General features: G+C 43.6%; 1 protein-coding gene across 3 annotated transcripts; it reads left to right on the top strand.

Annotated features, from left to right (window-relative positions):
- Positions 1–299: 299 nt before the first annotated feature.
- ZBTB33 (zinc finger and BTB domain containing 33) lies at positions 300–23250 on the top strand. Of its 3 annotated transcripts, none has more exons than XM_028714519.2 (2): positions 300–437; positions 15772–23250. In XM_028714519.2, the coding sequence occupies exons 1-2, from the start codon at positions 395–397 to the stop codon at positions 17790–17792; spliced, it is 2064 nt and encodes a 687-aa protein (XP_028570352.2). In that variant the 5' UTR covers positions 300–394; the 3' UTR covers positions 17793–23250. The 3 variants fall into 3 exon arrangements, with proteins under 3 accessions (XP_028570352.2, XP_028570353.2, XP_028570354.2); XM_028714520.2 differs by lacking the exon at positions 300–437 and adding an exon at positions 11891–12041; XM_028714521.2 differs by lacking the exon at positions 300–437 and adding an exon at positions 12716–13115.
- The last annotated feature ends 1205 nt before the right edge of the window (positions 23251–24455 follow it).

Here is a 24455-nt window from a genome sequence, read left to right as displayed (position 1 = left end):
ATGTGGCGTCAGGGTGTGTGTGTTTATTGCCCCTTCACCTCACTTCCGGCGCTCTTTTCAAACTCCTCCGTCAAGCGTTTGATATCCTATATTGATGGGTCTAAACGTCTAGTTTTTCTATTTTCTGTGGCATTTAAAAAATAAAGGCACATACACACACACACACACTCTCTCTTTATATATATATATATTTAGCCTCTGTGTGAATGATGCCGTTTATAATATTCACGGGTCAAATATTACGTAGATTACGTTTCTTTAATTTTTATCTCTACGGTCACCCTTTGCATCCGGGCGCAACACCGTATAGCGCTCGTGCTGCTACAAGGTGACTCGCAATGGTTCCTAGAGACGGTTCCTTTGTGCTTGGATGGGCTGCAGCCCCTAAGGAGCGATGGAGGCTGGCGCCATGACCGAGGCGGGAGGCCAAACTCCAGGTGAGAACAACCTTTCCTGGCAATTCATTGCGCTTCGGAGGTGCGGCTAAGGAGCCGGGCAAACAACTGAAAAAGGCGGGGACGGGGGAGGTTTATTAGGGACCATTTGACCCAACCCCTTTGGATAATAGAAAAAGCGAAGCAAGGTCCTGGCTGGGTTGCTGCGCGCCTTTCTTTTCTGTGGGGTGCACAGAATACTGGGGATTCAAATACTGGGGATTGTTTTTTAAAAAAATAAGACTAAGAACCGAAGGGCTTCTTGTTACGTTTTCTGATTCTGGGTAGCAAAATATAGGAATAAAAAATAGTTCTCTTGGCGTTAAGAACCATCTCAGTTCCTGTTATCATATCTACCACATAAGAGTCTCTCAGATATAAACACACACACACACACACACACACATAAATCCAGACGTTCATAAAACCTTTTATCTCTACAGATTAGTTGAACTGGCAATTCTGTTTTCCCAGCTAAGCTTTACCAGGGCTGAGATCCACAAAACCCATTGTTGTAAATAAAATATGCCCTTTTCCCTTATGGGAAAAGAGCCCATATAGAGTCCTTACATAGGTTCCCTATTGGTAGGAGAGAATAACAGAGGCCAACCAGAGAATATTGAGAAGCAAAGCAGCTAGTAAGCTTGATCTTTATTGATCTGTTGCAACAGGGTACTCCCTCACACGCAGGAGAGGAGGAGGACCCACAAAAATGCTGTGCAAGGGCTTATAAAGAGTTTTGAAATTCCCATCCTCTAGATCAAGACCACCCCCAGAAACATTACACATACATCACAGAAGGGGTGTAACCTAAGACCACCCCTCAGATACATCCCACCTACATCACAGAAATTTAAATGTTGTTTTTCTCCTGTCTGGCAAGTTACTTGATTGGATTTTCTGGGGAGCCTGGCCATTCTTTTGTAGTGGTAAAATACTTATTTCCTGGGCCAGGTCACAGGCTCACACCTTATTCATATCTTAAATGTGTCCTTAAGACAGGATTTGTGAGGAAAGAGACAATGGGGAGACTTTTCCAGTTTGACCTTGCAGAGAAAACATTTGGTCAGTTTAGGAATCAAAATGGTTCCAGGTTGGTCTTCCTGTGTTGATCTATGTATGTGCAGTTATGAACATTACCATATATCTAAGACCATAAAATTCCTATCACACCATAAAGGAAAACAGTGTTTTGATATTCAGCATTTTGATACCTATCATATATGCAGGATAGGTGGCAGATTCATTGTTCATTTTGAAGTTCTGGAATGTGATTCTCAGGATAGGTTGGATCCTAAAAGTTACTAGAGAACATTGTTGGGAAGCTACACAAATACTTCTCTTGTACCCTAAATGTAGACAACATAATTAGGAAGTAGTTTCATAGAACTGTAGAGTTGGAAGGGATCCTGCGGATCATCTAGTCCAACCCTCTTCAATACAGGAATGTGCAGCTGTCCCATATTGGGATTGAACCTGTGACCCTGGTGTAATCAGCTCCATGCTCTAACCCAGTGGTTCCCAATTAGCTAATTGCTGAGGGACCCCCCCCCCTATTTTTCAAAAGCCAAGCCACGGACCCCCTACTTTCAAAAAGCAATTTTCTGAACAAAATGTGGGGTAGCCCCTAATAAGCAAAGGATTTTAGGTATACTGAAAAACAGACTAGGGCTGAGCGATACCTGGTTTTCAACATTGTGACACATATTGCTAAACCTTGCGATATTCTGATACCTGAAATTGGGGGTGAGGGAAGGAGCAGTCACATAGATCCAGTGGGTGGGGTGTGTGCAGAGATCAGAATGGGTTGGGGAGGGGAGAAGAGGAAGCAGAGTCACCTCCACCACATTGTTTGAGGGGGATGGGATGGGATGGATGGTGTATCAAGCCCCCTTCAATGGGACAGCCAGCAGTGGCAGCCAGCTAAGATGCCCATCCACTGTGGCTGCTGCTGCTTTCCTGCTGACTGAGAAAAGCTGCTCCACCTCAGTGCCAGGGGAAGATAGTGCCATGGTGCCTTGAAGTGAAGGCGATCAGTTGCTCTGTTTGTCAGCATGAGTGAAAGGCAGCGCCTCACAGTTAGATACCCTGTTTTCCCTCAGTGTGAGGGAAGACTGCAGTGTTATCGGCTGCCTTTGTCTCCTTCAGCATGAGGAAGGCAAGCTCAGATCAGCCGTGTTAACGGCTGAGTTCATCATGCGGTATCAGTGGTGCCTTGAAACTGGCTGCCTTGCTCTCACTTGCGTGAGGAGCAATATATTGCTGCGCATTGCTGGGTCAAAATTGTTATCGCGATGTGATATCCAAACCGAATTTGGCCAATTTGTTGAAAAATCACACAGCACTAAACAGACCATAAAATGTGAGATATTACCATGCAAAAATGACCCAAAATATAGTTTGGGTCCCCGAACTCCCTGGGTGTGTTCTGCAGACCCCCAGGGATCCCCAGACTCCTAATTGGGCGCCACTGCTCTAACCAACAGAGCTTTCGTAGTGCAGTTCAACAAGCATTCTTCATTATGTGTTTGGGACTAAAGAAATTACAGTGCTTATAACGCTTTTCCCTACGCCTTCCCATTTTGCGAAAGATGAAATATCATTAGCACCTTAGGCAACTGAGAGAAATTTTATTTGAAGCCTGTCTTACAGGAGTAATAATAAAAATGTGAACATTAACTGGACTGAAGTATAATAGGTAGAGCTATTTGATTCACTTCAGTTAAAGCCTTCTTCTTTGGCAATCGCTTGTAGCTGAGTAAGATTGTCTTCCATGAACACGGTTTTAACAGTGAGTCCGTAAGTGACTGTGGAGGCCAATTCTGGATCCACACATCCTTCCACATAGGTTTCTGGGCGGGAGTTGAACATGGTGAGGGTTTGTCAAACGTGCCTTCCTCTTAGCATGTTTCTTCCTTTTGTCCTGAATTCAAGTGTCTTCAAAGCCCATGACACCTTTGGTAAAAGCTGTTCTCCAATTGGAGCACTCGCAGGCCAGTGTTTCCCAGTTGTCGGTGTTTATACTACTTTTTAAAGATTTGCCTTGAGAGAGACTTTAAACCTCTTTTGTTGATCACCAGCATTACGCTTTCCATTTTTAAGTTTGGAATAGAGTAGTTGCTTTGGAAGGTGATAATCAGGCATCCGAACAACATGACCAGTCCAACGAAGTTGATGTTGAACAATCATTGCTTCGACACTGGCTATCTTTGCTTCTTCCAGTACACTGGCATTAGTTTGCCTGTCTTCACAAGTGATGTGTAGAATTTTTCATAGACACCGTTGATGGAATCTTTCGAGGAGTTGGAAATGGTGTTTATAAGAGGTGCATGTTTCACAAGCATACAGTTGGTAGTACAATAGTAGTGTACAAGCAGTTTTGTTTCCCTGCGACTGTCCTGGTCCTCAAACACTCTGCACTTCAATCTGGAGAAAGCTGCACTCGCAGAGCTCAGGTGATGTTGGCTTTTGGCATCAATGTTGGCCCTTGTAGAAAGATAACTGCCCAGGTAGGAGAAGTGATCAACAGTTTCCAACGTTACACCATTGGGTTGGATTTGTGGCACTGCAGAGGGGTTGCTTTGTGCTTGTTGGTGCAGCACTTTGGTTTTTTTGGATGTTGAGTGAAAGGCCAAGCTTTTTGTAAGCTTGCGTGAAGATATTTAAGATGGTTTGGAGGTCATCCTCTAAGCATACTGAAGCTCTATGACAGAAGTTAAGGTAACCTTACTATTTGTTTTCAGCCTACTCAGATTAAAGAGATTTCTATCTGTTCGATATATGATTTCTACTCCCCCAGTGGGGAGTTTTCCTTAGACAAAGTGTAGGATCATGGCAATGAAAATAATCAATAGAGTTGGGACGATAACACAACCCTGTTTATCACCTGGTCCTAATGTGAATGGTTCACTTTGAGAACCATTGCTGCTGTTGCTGTCATATCATCATGGAGGAGCCAAAGGATGTACACAAATTTATCTGGGCAGCCAATTTTCAGAAGGAAATGCCAAAGGGCAATAAGATTTATAGTGTCGAAGGTCTTAGTCAGGTCAATAAACACCATATACAGGGGCTGGTTTTGTTCTCTGCATTTTTCTTGAAGCTGTTGAGTGGTGAAAATCATGTCCACTGTCCCCCCTAGAAGGTCTAAAACCATTTTGGGATTCAGAAAAGGTAGCCTCGGATATTGTTAAGAGATGGTTTGCTAAGATCCTTGCCAGAATTTTGCTGGCCGCAGCTAATAAAGAGATGCCTCAATAGTTTCCACAATCCATTCTGTCACCTTTTGATCATTTTGGCATCCCTAAAGTCTGCTGGGATCTCCTCTCTCTCCCAGATTTTTTTGATGAGCTTGTGAAGTTGTTGTGTAAGTTCAATTCCACCCACTTTGAAGATTTCGGCAGGTATCCCATCAGTTTCGCTGGCTTTGTTGTTTTTCATTTGGTTAATAGCTGTACACAACCCTCCCAGATTTGGCCTTTGAAACCATCGACCCTGACATCCTTCTGGACCGTCTAGAGGAGCTTGGAGCTGGGGGCACTGTTATATAGTGGTTCTGCTCCTTTCTCCTAGGCCGTGCCCAGAAAGTGGTTTTGGGGATTGAGTGTTCAGTCCCCTGGGTTCTCACTTGTGGGGTGCCTCAGGGTTCTGTCCTCTCCTCCATGCTTTTTAACATTTATATGAAGCCGCTGGGAGAAATCATCAGGGTGTTTGGGCTGGGTGTTCATCAGTATGCGGATGATACCCAGCTCTACCTCAGCAGTGAAGGCGGTGAATGTCCTGTGTGAGTGTCTGAAGGCTAACAGATTGAGGCTGAATCTTGACAAGACAAAAGTAATGTTTTGAGGGGACAGGGGTTGGGCAGGTGTGGAGGACTCCCTGGTCCTGAATGGGGTAACTGTGCCCCTGAAGGACCATGTGCACAGTCTGGGAGTCATTTTGGACTCACAGCTGTCCATGGAAGCGCAGGTCAGTTCTGTGTCCAGGGCAGCTGCCTACCAGTTCCATCTGGTACGCAGGCTGAGACCCTACCTGCCTGCAGACTGTCTCGCCAGAGTAGTGCATGCTCTAGTTATCTCCCGCTTGGACTACTGCAATGCGCTCTACGTGGGGCTACCTTTGTGGGTTTTTTAATAATAATATTTATTAATTTTCCAACAAATTGAACACAACACTACAAAACACCAAAAAAGAAAAAACATACAATAAACATACAATAATACAATACAATAATAATAAAAAAACAAAAAACAAAAAACACTAACATAAAACTAACAAAACAAAAATCCTTCTTACACTAATTTCCACGACCTCCTCACACCTCCCTTTTTGTATTCTGCTTCTATTGATTGTTTCAGCAATTCCTTTCCATCTTCCTCTATTTTCTATCCTATAATTGTCTTAACACATTCTAACCTTATTTTTCCCTTTAATGCTCTAATAATCTATTTATACTTAATTCCTTATAACATTTCTACTAATGCCATATAACTTCATTGCAACATTTTTCTAACATTCATTAATTTTACAGTATTTCTGTAAATAGTCTTTAAACTTTTTCCAGTCTTCTTCCACCGACTCTTCTCCCTGGTCTCGGATTCTGCCAGTCATTTCCGCCAATTCCATGTAGTCCATCAACTTCATCTGCCATTCTTCCCTGGTGGGTAAATCTTGTGTCTTCCAATATTTCGCAATGAGTATTCTTGCTGCTGTTGTTGCATACATAAAATTTTTTTCTATCCTTCTTTAACACCAATTGGCCGACCATGCCCAGTAGAAAGGCCTCTGGTTTCTTCAGGAAGGTATATTTAAATACCTTCCTCATTTCATTATAAATCATCTCCCAGAATGCCTTAATCCTTGGGCATGTCCACCAAAGGTGAAAGAATGTACCTTCAGTCTCATTACATTTCCAACATTTATTATCGGGCAAATGGTAGATTTTTTTGAAGCTTAACTGGTGTCATGTACCACCTATAAATCATTTTCATTAAATTTTCTCTTAAGGCATTACATGCCATAAATTTCATACCTGTGGTCCATAACTGTTCCCAGTCAGCCATCATTATGTTGTGTCCAACATCTTGTGCCCATTTAATCATAGCTGATTTCACCGTTTCATCCTGAGTGTTCCATTTCAACAGCAAGTTCTACATTCTTGACAAATTCTTAGTTTTTGGATCTAACAATTCTGTTTCCAATTTTGATTTTTCCACCTGGAAACCAACATTTTTATCCAATTTATATGCCTCCATTATTTGATAGTAATGGAGCCAATCTCGCACTTTGTTTTTCAATTTTTCAAAGCTCTGCAGTCTTATTCTCTCTCCATCTTGTTCCAGAATTTCCCAATATTTCGGCCATTTGGCCTCCATATTGAGTTTTTTCTGTGCCTTTGCTTCCATTGGTGACAACCATCTTGGGGTTTCCCCCCCTAACAAATCCTTATATCTTATCGAAACATTAAACAATGCTTTTCTAACAAAATGATTTTTAAATGCTTTATGTGCTTTTACCTTATCATACCACAAATATGCATGCCATCCAAATACATTGTTAAAACCACCTAAATCCAACACTTCAGTATTTTCAAGAAGCAGCCATTCTCTCAGCCAACAAAAAGCAGCTGATTCATAATAAAGTTTAAGGTCTGGCAGGGCAAATCCACCTCTTTCTTTAGCATCCGTTAATATCTTAAATTTTATTCGAGGCTTCTTGCCCTGCCAAACAAATCTAGAAATATCTTTCTGCCACTTCTTGAAACAATCCATCTTATCTAAGATTTGCAATGTTTGAAACAGAAGCAACATCCTTGGCAGCACGTTCATTTTTATCACAGCAATTCGGCCTAACAATGATAACTTCAAATTTGTCCATACTTCTAAGTCCTTTTTCACTTCAGTCCAACATTTTTCATAATTATCCTTGAATAGGTTCACATTTCTAGCAGTCATGTTAACCCCTAAGTATTTCACTTTTTTAACCAATGTTAGTCCTGTCTCCTCCTGAAACTTCTCTTTCTCATTCATAGTTAAATTTTTCTCTAGAACCTTGGTTTTCATCTTATTCAACTTAAAACCTGCAACCTGTCCAAATTCTTGAATCAGCTCCAATACCCTTTTAGTACTAGGTTCTGGCTCCTGTAAGGTCAATACTAAATCGTCAGCAAATGCTTTCAATTTATACTGTTTAGCTCCCACCTGTATACCTTACTTGGGGATACCTTTGAAGGTGACCTGGAAACTACAACTAATCCAGAATGTGGCACCAAGACTGCTGACTGGGAGTGGCCGCTGATTCCATATAACACCGGTCCTGAAAGACCTACATTGGCTCCCAGTACGTTTCTGAGCACAATTCAAAGTGTTGGTGCTGACCTTTAAAGCCCTAGATGGCCTTGGCTCAGTATACCTGAAGGAGTGTCTCCACCCGCATCGTTCACTGAGGTCCAGCTCTGAGGGTAGTTCCCTCCCTGCGAGAAGTGAGATTACAGGGAACCAGGCAGAGGGCCTTCTCAGTAGTGGAACGCCCTCAGTCCCTGTGGAACGCCCTTCCAATAGTTGTCAAGGAAATAAAAAGCTACCTGACTTTTAGAATACATCTGAAGGCAGCCCTATTTAGGGAAATTTTTAGTGTTTAGTGTTTTATCATGTTTTTAGTATTCTGTTGGGAGCTGCCCAGAGTGGCTGGGGAAACCCCACCAGATGGGTGGGGTATAAATAAATAAATTAGTTATTTATTTATTTCTATCTCTTTGCCATATCTGAAAAGCCTTCCTTTTCTTGTCAATAATGTCTCCAATCTTACTGTTATTCTCATCAAACCAGTCCTGGTGTTTCTTGGTTTGGTATCCAATAGTTTGTTCTAATGCTGCAGTAATGGATGTTTTTAGCTTGGTCCAGTGTTCCTCAATGTTATCTGGGAACTCCAAATGCAGATGGTCCTTAAGAGTCGCTTGGAAGCAATCTTGAGGGGCTTGAGTGTTCGTTTTGCACCTTGGTTTCCTACCTTGAAGCCTACGTTGTGGTATAATCTTGATAGCCATTGTGGAGTGTATTAATTGGTGATCTGTCCAGCAGTTGTCAGCACTCATCACAGCTCTGGTAAGGAGCACATAACAGCGATCTTCTACTCGGACAATTACATAGTCTAAGAGGTGCCAGTGGTTTGACTGAGGGTGCCTCCATGATGTTTTAAATTTTGTTGTTGAAAGAGTGTGTTGGTAATAACAAGGTTGTGTGCTGCAGATATAGTCAAAAGTAAGATTCTGTTCTGGTTGCTGTTGCCAGTTCCTTCTTTCCCAATAGTCCAAGGCTACAGATCGAAATCTCGCCCACCTTTTGCATTAAAATCACCCAGGAGAATAACTTTATCCTCCTTAGGTGTCTCTGGGAGGATGGTATCCAGCTGAGAGTAAAAAAAATTCTTTAATGCCTTCATTGGCATCCAGTGTTGGTGCATAAGCACTTAGAATCATCGTCTGATGGTTTATTGTGAGTTTTATTCGAAGGGTTGAAAGTTGCTCATTAATGCTGATAGGGACTTCTGACAAGAGCTTCACAAGCTCTTTTTGGATAGCAAAGCCTGCTCCATGTATTCAATGTTCTTGTTCAGGTAGACCTTTCCAGAAGAAGTGTAGCCTCCTTTCCGTCCTTCAATTGTCCCTCACCAGTTCTTCGAGTTTCTTGAAGCACTGCAATATTGATGTTAAAACGTCGCAGCTCTCTTGCAATGATGGCAGTTCAGCGTTCAGAATGCTCATCATCTGTGTTATCCAACAAAGTCCATATATTCCATGTTCCAAAGATCAATTGTCTTTTATGACCCCTGGGTGACCCCACTGTGCAAGGTAATCCAGTCAGGGAAATAGGGACTCAGACTATGTTTAGGGCACTTTTTCTAGCCCCTCCCTCTTTTTGGGATGAGCAGAGTGGATCCTAAATAGGGCTGCTCAGTCATGGATACAGCTGCCGAGCTGCTCAACTGCCTCATTCCTTGAGTCAGAGTGACTGAATCTGTATCCACCGCCCATGTACTGGTTCATGACTAGGGGCTTCCAGATTTCACAGTCCTGCCCCTGTTACCATTTGCCGATCACCATGGGACTTTTGGGGTTTGGGTTTGGGATGGGTTTTTGGAAGACACCTGTGCATGAATTTGTTTTATGTGTCTAGATTAGTGCACGCTGACCAACTTACAGTCTTCGCAGTAAGGCTCTATTGCGATGGCTACTCACGGTAGATTCTTATCTGCTGCAGCCTTCATCTGCCTTCACAGCCGTTGTATCTTCGCTGTATGTTCTGCCATTGAGGACTTCTTGGATCATTCTTGGTCTAGTTCCTCCCTTTTGACCTTACCGCCTTTGGTGACCCTGCTGGGAGTATGAGACTCCCGATGGCTTCGCTCACAAGGGTCTTAGGAATGTGGAAGCCCACTCACCACAAGGTGATGATCCAGCGAGTCACGCAATAGGACTCCCTGCTGCCGACACCATCTTGCCCAGGAAGTGACCTGGGGACTTGTAAAGTTAAAGTAGTATTGGAGTTACAAGAGACTGTGGAAATAACAGGCACTACCACAATTTCTCTCTCTCTGAGGAATTGACTCTGTCTTAAAAGGGAAAAGAGATGTGGGTAGGGAGGAGTATTAGAAATACTTACCCAGAAAGAAGGAGAATACATCTACATTCTCTTAACTATTGGAAGGTCCACACTTATTTTCTAGTGGGCAAGCATTCCAAGGGCTGCTCACCAGTTGAGCCTCTCCCAGAAAACAATAGAGAACACTTGCAGATTCTACTGAGAAAGCAGGGTATGAATCCCAGAACTGTGCTAACTGCAAGCGAAGAAAGTACATTAGCAATACAAACAAACGGCAGCCATTTCTATTGACACCATCAATATGCAGGTGGGAATTAAATGACAATAGGTAATTACAATTAAATGACAATAGGTGATTTAAAGGATACTTCTGCTTTTTGTGTTTTTTTTCTGTTATTGAATCAAGTTCTTTTTTATATATATGTTAGGACCCGTTGCCTAATCTGAAGTGATTAATAAATGGCTTGCATTGTCAACTTGTAGGCAGCTCATACGCTTGTGGATTGACTGGATGTGCATAAATCAACAGTTTCCACTAGTAAAAGCCAAAGCCTAGCTAGGGGCAAGCTGCTTTCTAGGCCGTCTTTATCAAGATTGACAAATGCAGGTCAGGGCATTAGCATAGGTATCTAGCATTTGAAGTGGCTCCTGGGACACCCAGATAGCATTTTGCAGACTTGGTAAGTAAATCTTTATTTTTGCCCCTGCTGAGATTAGCTGCAAGGTATGTTTTTAAAGAATGTCGGAAGCATTTTACATGCAAGTTGTGTTTTGACTATGCATCATAAAGTGAAGTGTGCCCAGCTACCTCCAGTCATTCAGTGGCTGCCTGGAATAAGCTTCTGTTTCTCAGGACATTTGATCAACTTGCTTTTCTTTCTCAGTACAGTACTGGCGAGTTTAACACCAGCACTCTTGACTGGAGTGGGACTTGTATTTGTAGTAGGTAGTCAGGTGTAGCAGCAGCATAATTTTTTTTTATAGCCAAAGTGAACGAGTATTTAAATGCTGATTTTTATTTAGAGTCTGTGGGCTTTGAGGGTAGAGGCGCTGTCTGATTATGCCTCCCCTTCACCCCCGACCCGAAAAAACAACAACCCGGTGCTTGCTGTACTCGGAAGTAAGCTTCAAAGAGACTCCTTCCCAAGTACAGAGCACGCATAGGAGTCCGCAGCATTCTCCTTTTTATGTTTACACGGAAGCCCCATTCTTTAGTAAGACTCGGACTTTCCCTGGGTTCTGGGGCACACGTGGCTTGAGAGCTTGCGATGATGCTCTGATGTCTCTCAGCCACGTGGGCGGCGGCTTTCTAGGACCTGGCTCTGTGGTTGCTGAGCCCCATCCATCCATCCATCCATCCCTTAATTCTTTTTATTCATGACTTTAATTACTTTTAATTAATGAAATTTCGGCTTTTGGAGTGTTCGAGGTGACCGCATTCTGGCAGCTCCATTTTATAATAATAATAATAATAATAATAATAACAATAATAATAATAATAATAATAATAATAATAATAATAATAATAATAATAATAATAATAATTTAACCACCCGATCGATCAATTAATTTTTTATTTTCTTTAAAAAAGATTTGGAGCCGCGCAGAATGCGGACCTCGTCCCAAAAGCCGAAAGTTGCCGAAGAGCTTTCGGGGTTCCTTCCTGGATTTCCTTTCTTTTCGCCGGAATTTTCCGACAGCGGCCGAGCGCGCTCTCCTTAAGGCTCTCCCTTCGAACGCGCCCTTTCCCAACGTTGCCGTGCGCGCTCGGGCGAAGTCGCCGAAGCCTTCCGAGCGCGCGCGCGTGATCGCCTCCCGATTCTTGAAACCGGGAGGCGGGGCGGGGAGAGGAAGCGGCGCTGGCGCTACGGAGAGCCCGCAACAGCGGCCCCTGGCGGCGGCGCGGCTAACGGGGAGGCGTCTTGGACGTCTGCGGACGGCGAGTTTTCGCGTGCGCCTGTCTTCGGGGCTGGCGGCTTTGGGCGACGGTGCAAGGAGCGCGGCGGAGGTATCGGGCCCGTATATTCTTTCTCCCTCTCTCTCTCCTACCTCCCCACCCCCCACTTGCGCGGGGTGCGCGCGGGGTCCCAGGGAAGGTTAAGCGCCGGGTGAGGCCGGCAGGAAAAGAAGGCGGCGCGCTCTCCTTTGTGCAAGCCGGTGCCGCCTTGCGCGTGCTTCCCCCACCGCCCCCAGCATGCTACGGGGAGGCGGCTCAGCGGCTTCCCCCATTAGCTCAGCTGGAGAAAGAGGGTGGGGGGAGAAGGAGCCGCGGGGAGAGGAAGCAGCCCCCTGGGGTGTCCCCTGGGGTGTCCTGGAGAGCCGCTTCCCCTTCCCCCGTTATTTTTTGCGCCCCCCCCCACCCACTCCACCAACTTGTGCTGAACCCTCAGAGTGTGTTGGTTTGCCCCTACTGGGATTCTTCCGTTCCTTTCAGGGATAGAGCACTCCCCCCCCCGCCGCCGCCGATTTATTTTCTTTTTGGAATCAAAGGGTAAATAACAAATAAGAGGACAGCCCCCACTGATCAGGGCTTGTTCATACTTCCGTTTGCATCTCCCTGTCCCCCCCCCCCCCACCCCCCTGCCCGCCAGGGAAACACATGGTTTTGTGCTGAATCGGGGCAAACAACAATTGAGTTTTCTGCAGATTGCCTTTTGTTCCAATTCAGTGGGGGGAAGTGGCTGGTTAAAGGGCTTATCCCTAATTCCTCTTGTAAAGGCGATTCGGGTTTCCCCTGGATGGCCATCTATCGCTCAAGAGCAGGTTTGCCCTAGGAATGGAGAGGGACAAAGGGGAAACCACTCAGACATATGCCTAGAATGTGGGAAAGCACTTGGACCCATGCTTTCTAGGTAGAAGTGTGGACGAGCCCCCTGGTCCAGCTATGCTTGGGGGGACAAGGGCCTAGAGAGCATACTTGAGCTGTACAGTAGATGCTTAGTGTAGGGGGACTTGCAGTGTGAGTTGCTCTGCCATGACCCCACCCCACCCCCTGCTTTCCCCAGTAGAAGAGCTGCAACTCAAGGGGTAGAGGACCTCCTTGGCGTGCAGAAGTCCCGGGTTCAATCCCCAGCACCTCCAGGTAGGACTGTCTGAAATCCTGGAAAGCCCCTGCCAGCCAGTGTATACGTTACTGGGCTAGATAGACTCATAAATCTGATTTGGTATAATGCAGCATCCCATGTTCCTAAGGTGCTACAGCACATCCCCTTCCTGAGGTTGCTGTTTGCTTCTTCCCTCCCAGGTGCTCATTGTTTCTTTTCCTCCCAAGTGTTCTCCCCCCCATCTCTGCTTCTGCTCTTTTTCCACCTAGCATCTTCCTCTTGCAGTTGCATCTCACCCCTCACTCACTTCCCCCCACAAATGGCACCTTAAAACCTCTTCCATTTCACACACTTACAATTTGAATACCATCATTTACACTTGAAAGTGTTACACAGCAGCCACCCAGAAGTTCTCCTTGCTGCTGCTGCTGCTGCTGCTGTTTGCAGTGATTCGGTCAGCCTTCAGTTTGGGGCATGTATAAAGCAAAATCGCAAAAGAACTGCATGCACTAGCTGATTGTCTCTGGACACAGTGTGAAGCTGAGTGGAGTTGAGCATAGAATATGTGTATGTAGCATGTAGCAATCAAAGATTTCCCAAGGTTTTTGCTTTTCCTATAGAAACTTGTTGCTCCAGTTTGACAAATATATTCTGCATGATAATCCTCTATGCTTCACTCCTAAGAGTTGATGCTTTGTTTACAGGTTCTGTTTCTCCAGCTTTGACTGCAGCTGAAACTTTCCCCAGCTGTGGTTAGGGTTAGGGTGCTGTTTCAATTAGGGTAGGAGTAACTGAGCCAACTTGGCAAAGTGAGCTTGATTTCCAGGTGATGTAGCCCTGAATTGAGTCTCCAAGGGGGAACCTCAAAACTCTGTTCTGCCCTTCCCTCTGCAGCCAATGGAAGCTTCAGTCTGGTTATCCCTTTTTACATGTGCAGCACAGGGTGAGAGGGAGCTGGTCTACAGCTCTCTTTGCCATTGATGGTGGTAGTGGCTGTGGTGGAGATAGATTTAGTCCTGAAAGTGGGCCTTTCCCAGGCTTCATGCTCTCACATGCTCTCCTCCCACATATCCAGTCTATAGTCCCTTTAAGTAGTTTATTTATATATATATATATAAGCAAACACCTCCAAGGATATGTCTCAGCATGCCTATACTATTTAATCAAGCTGGCTTCTCAGTCTGTAGGATCTTACAAGCACTGAATTTCTGACTTCGTTCTCACTCTCTTTCGTACGGGACAGGAGCTGCCTGCACTTTAATTATTCTAATATACAACGTTGTCTCACTGGGCCCATCCTAGAAAGCACAGGTCTAAGCAGTTTCAGCTATAGATCGGAACAAATGACAGGTAACATATGAGGAAAAGCCAAATTGTCATTTGTTCTGACTGGTCGCTAAAGAGCAGTTTTTCCCCAGGGTAAAAGCAGCTGCACAAGAAGAAGGTTGGATAAGCTCTTTGCTCTAAGGATGCAATAGGGAACTGGGCTCCCATGTCTTTAACAGTTGCCCAAGACTGAGTATCACAACAGCTGCAACTTTTCTCTCCAGTTATGGGAAAGGTGCAATTGTTAAGATGCTCCTTTCACCTTGTACTTAAAGGCTTGGGAGCTCAGTGACTTGTTTGCTCTGACAACCTGACTAACAATACACGTGTAAGGTAGTAGCCCTCGGTTGTGTAACAATATATAAATGCCGCCTTGCATTTTCTTTGCTTCAGTTAACAGTATTCTTTAAAAATATTTTTAGTTTTCCTCTTAATTAGGAGAATGAGAGATGCATTTATCCCCAAAGAGGCTGATATAATATAACCAGTCTTCTTTATGTATTGGATTTGCACAGACATTTGAGGTTTGTAAATATTTATCATTTTTCTGCAAAACAGTTCTAGGAAAAGCGTTGTCACTGACAGCGTTGCTTAGATATTTTTCAAAGCTGCTTTTCCGTCAACCAAGAGGCTTCAGCCTTATAACATTTGGCTTTATTTGAAGGGAAACAGTATTTAGTTTGGGACATTAATAAATTATTTGGTTTTTTAAGCACAGCTTTTCTATCTGATAGTATCTGGAACTGAACCCAGTCTTTGTACACACACTCTCTTAGATGATTCCCCCCTCAGTAACACATGCAACTTTAAACACATTATGCAAAAATAAGGGCCATTATTGTTAAGAGAATTTACTTTTAAAATAAGTACAGTCATACCTCAGGTTGAATATGCTTCAGGATGAGTGCTTTCGGGTTGCGCTCCGCGGCGACCCGGAAGTAATGGAGCACTTTACTTCCGGGTTTCACTGCTCACGCATGCACAGACGGTCAAAATGATGTCATGCACATGTGTGGAAGTGGCGAATCGTGGCACGCGCAGACGCGGGTTGCATTCGCTTCAGGATGCGAATGGGGCTCTGGAACGGATCCCGTTCGCATTCTGAGGTACCACTGTAGTTTAAGATCGTAGCCCAGGTTACTGGGAAATGTAGTAGTAAATATTCTTAATGCTTTCCGTTTTGAGGAACTCTGAGTTGTTCCTTAATACATGGCTTCCAAGCAAGATAATTTCATAAGCAAGATAATCTCAAATTCATTAACATTCCAACTTAAAAGCTTTCATTCTGGTTCAAGATGCTGCTACTGAACATTCAAGATGATATTTGGGGCACAGAGTATAAGCATCTCCTTCTGTTTCTCATTGTAGGAATGGAGACCAGGAAGCTAATCACCGCAACAGACAACCAGTACTCTGGCATGTTGTTAAAGGCTTTGGATGAACAGCGAGGACATGGACTTTTCTGTGATGTTACCATCATTGTGGAGGACCGGAAATTTCGAGCCCACAGAAATGTCCTCTCAGCCTCCAGCACTTACTTCCACCAGCTTTTCGCGCTTGCAGGTCAAGTGGTTGAACTGAACTTCATCAGAGCAGAGATTTTTGCAGAAATTCTCAATTACATTTACAGCTCCAAAATAGTCCGGGTAAGATCGGACTTGCTCGATGAGTTAATTAAATCAGGGCAGTTGCTGGGAGTTAAATTCCTTGCTGATTTGGGTGGGCCTTTGCAGCAGGTGAAAAGTATGTCAGGAAGTGTCAAGCCTGGCGCTTCAGAATGGCCCAGCTCTGAAACTAATGGCCTCGAAGTACAGAAACCTCCAACACCAGCTGGGGGCCAAAATCTAATTGATGAGAAGCCCGCCGTAACGGTCTCGTTGCATGGGGGAGCGTGTGATTCTGCAAAGATTACCATTAGTGATTCTGACGATGACGATGTCATTTTCTGCTCCGAGCTTGTGCCTCCAAAGGACTGTCCCCTGGAGCCTACTGTAGTAGCACAGAGCCAGCCTTGCCTAAATCCTGTGGGAGTCCCTGACCAAATAAATTGTACCAGCAGTTCCCCGCCTCAGTCAGCGACAGTGACAGCTCCGAGGCTTGACTCATGCCCTGGCCAGTCAAATGCAACTGAAAACCAAGTACCTGCTGAGCCATTTGTCCCCTCGCTTCCAAAACCTGCGGCTTCAAATATGCTTGTGTTAAAAAGGCCGCAGATTGGAGCTTTGCCGAATGCTGGCTCATCGCATGAAATAGAGGTATCTCCTATCCCCGAAGAGAATCAGCAGCCATCTATTAACGACTCCTTAACTGACATGGAGACCAATGCCATTGATGAAGAAGAGGATGAGGATGAGGATGTTGAAGATGACGACATCCTCGGTTCGTCCAGCCCAGGGTCAGCAAGCAGCAGTTCTTTGGTCCAGCAGCCCACCACCCCTAAAGCAGCCGCTGCACCTGATGCCACAGGACTACAGAAGAAGCACAGTCCTAGCTTTCCCCAAGAAGCAGTCTCCCAACCCAGGAAGTTCAAAAAGGAAGTTTCTGATGTTCTTCCTGGGAGCAACAAGGAAGCTCCAGTGGGCTCTGTGCCGAAGCACGTGACGGAAGGCCAGAAGACCATCACTTTAGATAAAGCTACTGAGATAGAAGGCTTGTCGACAGGTTGCAAGGTTTATGCAAACATCGGTGAAGATACCTATGACATCGTAATTCCTGTGAAAGATGAAGCTGATGGAGAAGTGCAGTCGGATGACATGCCCAGAACATCGGGGGACGATTCTACAAACAGGAAGCGCCTCAAAGTGAAGCATGATGATCACTACGAGCTCATCATGGATGGCAAGGTCTACTACATCTGCATTGTGTGCAGGAGGTCTTACGTTTGTCTTACAAGTTTGCGGAGACACTTCAATGTGCATTCTTGGGAGAAGAAGTATCCATGTCGCTATTGCGAGAAGGTTTTTCCTCTTGCAGAGTACCGCACCAAGCATGAGATTCACCACACCGGGGAGCGGCGGTACCAGTGCTTGGCATGTGGCCAGTGTTTCATCAACTATCAGGTCATGGCCACGCATGTAAGATCGGTTCACAGCCAGGATCCTTCTGGCGAGTCCAAGCTATATCGCCTGCACCCCTGCCAATCTCTGCAGATCAGAAATTATGCATATATTTCAGGTAGTTCCAGCAATATACCTATGGTAAATGACAATGCTCTTGTTTATCCTGTTGACCCTGCAAAAGAAGCCCCTCAAGAACCAGCCCCTAACCCTTCAGCAAAGCCAATGACCTGGGATGATATCTTTGTTCCGCAGGGAAATGAATCACTATTCAAACAAAATCCATCGGATGGCAGTACTGAATTTGAGTTTGTTATACCGGAATCTTACTGAATCTTCTCTCTGATCGAAATAGAAATATAGATATATATATATAGATATATATAAAGAAAAACTTCTTTAAATGGGCTGCTTGAAAAAAGTTGTAGGACATCTCATGTTATATAACAAGTCAGTGTGTTAACTCCTAGCCAACAAAATGTAGTATGTTAAGACTAGAATGCCTATAAGTTTCAGAGATGCTTGTGAAAGAAAATTGGTCAGGGAAAGAAAAACGCTTCACTTGAATATGGGAAAAGGCACTTGAGAAGCTAGGTGTTAAATGTGTTTGGTTCATTATCATGGATCGAAATCTGGTGAAATAGTTGTTTGAAAAGGTGTGGCTTCTTTACAGTAAAGGTAACTCACAACTTATGCATTTATAACCCATGCGCATTCAGCTTCATGTGTTTGGCAAAAAAAAATTTTTTTTAATTAAACAGGGGGCAGATGTCCAGGAAAAAGGACTGTGACAATCCCTCCTGCCATTGAACCCAGTGTGTTTTGACCAAACATGACTTTGGCATTAGGTGCAATCCCTGGAACATAACCCCCACGTAAGTTGAGAGTCTTTTGTAATGAGAAATGACCCCGATAACTTGTAGAATAATGGGAACATTTCTTGCCTCTTTAACCACTTATTATGTAATCCCTTCTTTCATGCTAGCAATTTAAAACTGATTTTTTTTTTAATTGTTTGAGACTACGTAAAGGCAGTCTGGATAGGTTTCCTGATTATAGCTAAGTTCTTTTTTTATAGTAGAAATCATTGCACTCCTTTTAACTTAATGGAAAATACAGTGTTGTTGCGGGAGGGTATGTGAAGGTCCAATCATCCTGTCCATAAATCAAATTATTTTCTAAGTGGCATCCTAAATCTGTTCTGCTCCAAAATAACCATTCTGCCTTCACAAAAATTGCGCATAATGTAAGCTTGTTATCTTGGAGGAGAAAAGATGCTATTTGTTCGAAGAAGCCTGAACAAGTTTTATTTATATTTGGTAATTAAAAAGACACAGTGGCTGGACCATTGTGTTCTATCCTTCAACACAGGAGGGGCTTTGTCAGCAAAATTGTCCAGTGACATTGCCCTTCTTCAGTCTGCCCACATTTTCTACCCTCCAATATCAAGGAATTATGTCAGACCCTCCTTTTGCTGAAATCATGTTGGTGGTTTGGATTAAGCTGCCGTTTTCCATTTAGCTTACTACCATGGGAAAAGGTGGTGACAGATATAACTGTATAGGTGGGTTTTTGTTTTTGTTTTGTGCTGAAGGGTGTGGAAGCTGTTTCCCAAAGTTACGCTTCAACTTACATTTAATTAGCGTGCATTCATGTGCTTGGCAAAACGTTTTTTTAAAGGGAGCAGAAAGGAGGAGAGTGTTCAGGGGTAAAAAAAGGCTGGCAATTACAGCTGCTATTGCACCCAATGTGCTTTGACTCTCCCCAGAACATAACCCCCGTGTAAGTTGCGGGCTTACTGTCATTTCCCCCCTAATTGAACTTATAGTTTTTCATGAACTTAGTTTGACTTCATTTCAAGGTAACTGTCAGGTTAGTTAGGAGTTCTGATAAGGATTTAACATCTCACATACGTTCACTGGCAGGGGTGTGTCAGGTCTCAGACATTGTGCCTGTTTACTCCCCCCTCTTGCACAATGTTACACATTTTTTAAAAATGCTGTGGTTATAGTAAAAGTCCATCTTTGGGTGGGGGGGGGGGAGCTTGTCCCAAGTAAACTGCTCAGCAGTCATGTAGTCTGTTGCTTTACACTGAACGACGTCCTAAATTTTTGTAAATTACGCGGGGTTGTAGGGGGTGTGTGGAGACGTTATAGAAGACAGGAAAGGATTGTGATGAATAGAAGTAGCTAGAAATCAGTGGTATGTCGTTAAAATCTCTTCTTCCCACCACTTTAGAATTCCCTCTCCCCATGTTTTGTGAAATAAACATTTCATTTTAAACGCAACCACCTCTGGACCTTAATTTTAAGAACATAAGAATAGCCTGCTAGATCGTGCCAATGGCCCATCTAGCCCTGCGGCCTGTGGCCAACCAGGTGCCTGCGGGAAGCCAGAAAGCAAAACATGAGCACAAGAGCACTCTTCCCTTCTATGGTTTCCAGCACAGCTATTTGGAACCATTGCTGCCTCCAACTGTGGAAGTAGAGCATATAGCCATCATGGCAAGTAGCCATTAATAGCCCTCTCCTTTAGGTACTTGTCTAATACTCTTTAGGTACTTGTCTAATACAACCATCCAAGTTGTTGGCCATCACTGCTTCCTGGGGAAACTAGTTCCATAGTTTGACTATGTGCTGCATGAATAAATATTGAACCTTCAAACGTTCAGCTTCATTGGATGTCCATGAGAGGGGGAGAATTTTTTAAAAATCCACTTCTTTCACTATTTTATAAACTTTTATCATCTTTCCTCTTCCTAGCCCTTTCTCTAAACTAAAAAGTCTGTAATCTTTCCTCTAAGGAACGTCACCCCCATTTTTCATGGCTGTTGCACCACTGGTTTGACGTCTTAGCCAAGCCCTCTGCCATGACCCCCCAAGGTCTTGCTCCTGGTCCTTCACCTTTAGATTTTAATCCCTTGATTAAAAAAATATATATCTACTTTTCTGGCAAGAAAGTAAGGTCTGTTGAAATGTGATAAGCTATGACAAAAAGGATGTTGGAAATCTATGTTTGCAGTAATGGGCAAAGGTCCTTTGTTATCTAGACTGAGAATACATTTTGTTTATGGGGGAGGGATTAAAAAGAAAATATTTCCATAAATCATGTTTTAAAGTGAGTGGTTCATATTTAAATCTGTCATTTGTGGTGGTGATGATAATTTTAATCACTAGTTGAAATTGGTGTGTTCCTTCTGGTACAGGAGGCATGCTTCAAGTTTCTCTAAAATTTAGGAGTGAACCAGATCCCTGTTAAAGAGAAAATATTAGTAGTTCTTAGCAAAAGAAAAGTTGCTTTGTGCTAAGTAAGAATTGCTCACTATTGCTTCAAATGATAGGTTTTGTGCATCTTATAGCAGATGCTGGTTAGGGAGTTAAACAACCTACACTTCCAGAGAATACTAGTGGCAGCGCAGAGGAAGGAGTACAGAAATAAACCATGATACACAGCTGAGAATAATAAAGGCCACAACTTTATTGATTGATTACAGCGAATAGATTTAGTGTAGGCCCAGGGCATGAATCAAAAGACTGAACAGCCTGAGTGCTGGTGGATACTCATACAACCAACAGGGGGTTGTCCAAGGTCAGGGTCCCCTATAGCATGTACAGCTTTGAAGCAAACATGGACAACCTGGTAGGGAGTGCTGTGACCCTTCAGCCCCCAAACTGGTCTTTTGGACAGGGAGCACCACCCTTCCAAGTTCCCTTAAGGGGAACTCCCCCTTCTCACTTCCCTTCTTAGATTCCAGACCCAATGCCTTTGCTGCCACCAAAGGAAAGATGAGGGCAAATGGAGAGGGTGCCTCTCCATTTAACACCCCCCTGCAACTATACCTGAGAAAGGGCGTCTTATTCCAGTCCCGGGTTGGGCAACAGATTCCTGCATTGCAGGGAGTTGGACTAGATGATCCTCATCCCTTCCAGCTCGCAGCTCTGTCCCTGTCCTACACTGCGCCCACTGCAGATCTAGGCTCCCTGGTAATTTCAGGAGAACCGGGACATAATTGCTGAAACTTTTTAAAACTTAAAGGGATTGTATCCTACTCAGAGTAGGCTGATTGAAATTAATGAACCCAAGTTGTCCACGTCCATTATTTTCAGTGGTTCTACTCTTGATGTTGGATACAGCCCCTTCATGTTGGATACAGCCCCAAATCATGCCTATAGAAGGCGTCTTTTTCTTTTTCTCCTTTTGATTAAGTGTAAAAGAAAACTGGACAATAGGGTTCCAAGCTGTATGTTTTTGGTAGAAGAATCATACATGCAGGCATCTCAGGTTCCTTGCTTTTCCTAGGAAGAAAGTTTCAGTATCCAAAGTTGAAAAGTCCGTATAAAGTGTGTTTATATTTTTGAAATCCTCTGCTTTTAGTAATTATGGGTTGTAGATGACGCCTTTCTGTACCTTCAGCCATTTTTGTGACACCCTATCGTTTCGATATTAAAGCACCTACCTGACTTTTGCTTTTTGTAGGGTTAAAAAGAAACACCTTTGGTTTCTATCCTCACTTATCACCTTTCTGTAAATATTAGCATGTTGACTGTGGGGAGGAAGGTTACTGTAACCTAAAAATGTGTTTGTACAGAAGAGCTAGATATTAACCAGAAACCCCATAGCAAATCTGTACTCAAGGTTAAAATAATAGTGGTTTATTGACACCATTCCAAACGTGTCCTGCTTGGAACTAAGTGCCCTTGATTTTGGTTGAACTTGTTTCAGGCGAGTTCTGCTGCGTCCATCTTGCACGTTACCCAGAATAAGGTGGCACACTTCTGGAAGTACCACATCAGTCTGCATTCGTGTTTTTCGAGTGCTTTGCCCATCACCTTGCATACAGCAAGGGAGAACAGTTCAGCATATCCCTCTTCTTGCAAGTTTAATGCATGACACCTGACCATAGCTGCCAACCTTCCCTTATTCCCTTATTCCAGCGCCATTTCCCACTGCTTCCCGCTATCCCAGATTGTTAGATATCCCGTAGACTGTCCCCGGGACAGGTGAGGCTGCTGATCCCTTATTTTCGAGGCTGCTAATCCCTTATTTTCAAATCTGAAAGTTGACAGCTATGCACCTGACCTACCTGCAGACTGAGGTGGTACAGTCTTTGATTCTGCCACCACCTTTCTGTATACAGTTGTACCTCGGTTTACAAACTTAATCCGTTCTGGAAGTCCGTTCTTAAACAGAAACCATTTTTAAACTGTGGCATTCTTTCCCTAATGAGGCCTCCCACCGCTGGAGCCCTTCCACCGTTCGGATTCTGTTCTTAGACCGAGGTATAGTTCGCAAACCAGGACACTACTTCCAGTTTTGCAGAGTTCGTAAGCCGAATAGTTTGTAAACAGGGCTGTTCTTAAACCGAGGTACCACTGTAATGTATACAAACAACCCTTAAGTCCAAGTAAGTGGTATTGCGAGGGTGAGGTGGGTAGGAGAGTGTTAAGTTCTCCTTAATGATTTCTTTTCATAATCCATATCATGACATTCCAGTATAAAATTAAAACACGTAAGGGGGGGAATATCAATGCATTGCGTATTTATTTCCTACTAAAGCATAGAACTTTCTTTAAGGGGTGTGGGCCGTGGTTTATTCCATACTGGTTTCTACTGAGCTTTATCCTTTTTAAAAAATAATATTGAATCAATACAGTACTGTAATGTATATAATTTGTAGTTTTTTTCCTTAACATACTTTTTTGGGAATTGTGTTTTGCTTTTCATTAACCAATACTTGACCTTTAGTTCTTAGAGCTTTGTATGGCAAAAAAATAAAAAGCTATTAATTTTCCCAATGCGCAAACAGTTTATTATTGAGAGAAAAAAACAAAAACAGTTGTTTCTGGGATTGCTGTTCATGGATGGCTTTTGCTGCTGCCCAGTTTTTGAAAGTCAGATTTGGATTCCTTTGCAGGCATAAACTGAAGGAAAGAGGCGATTAATCTGAATAGGGACAATGACAAGTCTGCAGGGTCCAATGTCAGGTCCAGAAGCGGTTTAGTCATGCTGGCCAAATGACATGGAAATCTGTCTGTGGACAAACGCTGGCTCCCGCGGCCTAAAAGCGAGATGAGCGCTACACCCGAGTCGCCTTTGACTGGACTTAACCATCCAGGGGTCCTTTGTCTTTATTTACCAATGAAAAACCATTGTTTTAGCTCATTTATATAGTATGTCTCAAAATCTAATTGGTTTTGCTGTTGTTGTTTTCAAAAAATATTATTTATTCAGACTAACCCTGCAGTTTAGCAAAACAACAACAGGAAGTATCCCAGAGCACTTTACATAAGCTTATCAAAAAGGCTTGCATTCTAGAAGACATAAGGGGAGCCAACAAGCAGAATTCTTAAACAGGAATTATAAAAAGCAGCTGAGATTAAAACAATTCAGGGAGAAAAGGCAATGGAATGGCTCTGCTTTGCATCTCTTTATTTGCTGTCGCCTGATGCCAAATGAGGAAGGGAAGCATGGTAGAGCTGGCATGGTAGAGCTGGTGGCAATCAAGTTACCCAGTGTCTCTTCTCCCTTGGGAGTAATTCTCAGAGCTCTACATCCAACTCAAGGCGCAACCTACTTGTCCCTTATGACAATTGGTGACCCTGGGTCGAGCTGCACATCAAAAGATGGACCTATCAGTTCAGGAGAGTTAAACTGTGATGCAAACGGGACATTGGTACCAGCTACGCACGAGAGAGGCTGCTTTTGTGCACATATTTTTGGCTGCATCGGGGTAAAAGAATGTGGAGTCATTTTGTTATTATTCCATTCATTTAGCTTGTGTTTTATATAGGTGATTGGTTTTAAAAACGTTTTTGTTTAGGAAGCACTTTCCACGTCAGCCCCTTTACTGTGGAACTTCAGAGCATCTACTGCAGACACACACACACACCATTTTGCAGCAGATGGTGTGTTTTCAAGGGTTCACACAATTCGCTGGCTAGGCCTTTATTGCCCATGTGAGCTGAGAAGGCACCCTGTAGCAGCACACCCAACATT

Source organism: Podarcis muralis, chromosome Z (assembly GCF_964188315.1).
Source record: "Podarcis muralis chromosome Z, rPodMur119.hap1.1, whole genome shotgun sequence".
Lineage (NCBI taxonomy): Eukaryota > Metazoa > Chordata > Lepidosauria > Squamata > Lacertidae > Podarcis > Podarcis muralis.
The sequence above is the reverse complement of the archived record's forward strand: the minus strand, read 5'-3'. Positions and strand labels throughout refer to the sequence as shown.

Bases quoted from the DNA above. Each gene is read 5' to 3' on its own strand.
- ZBTB33 (XM_028714519.2), top strand. From the start codon at position 395: ATGGAGGCTGGCGCCATGACCGAGGCGGGAGGCCAAACTCCAG. The intron at 438-15,771 runs GTGAGAACAACC...TTCTCATTGTAG, and splicing joins GGCGGGAGGCCAAACTCCAG to GAATGGAGACCAGGAAGCTA.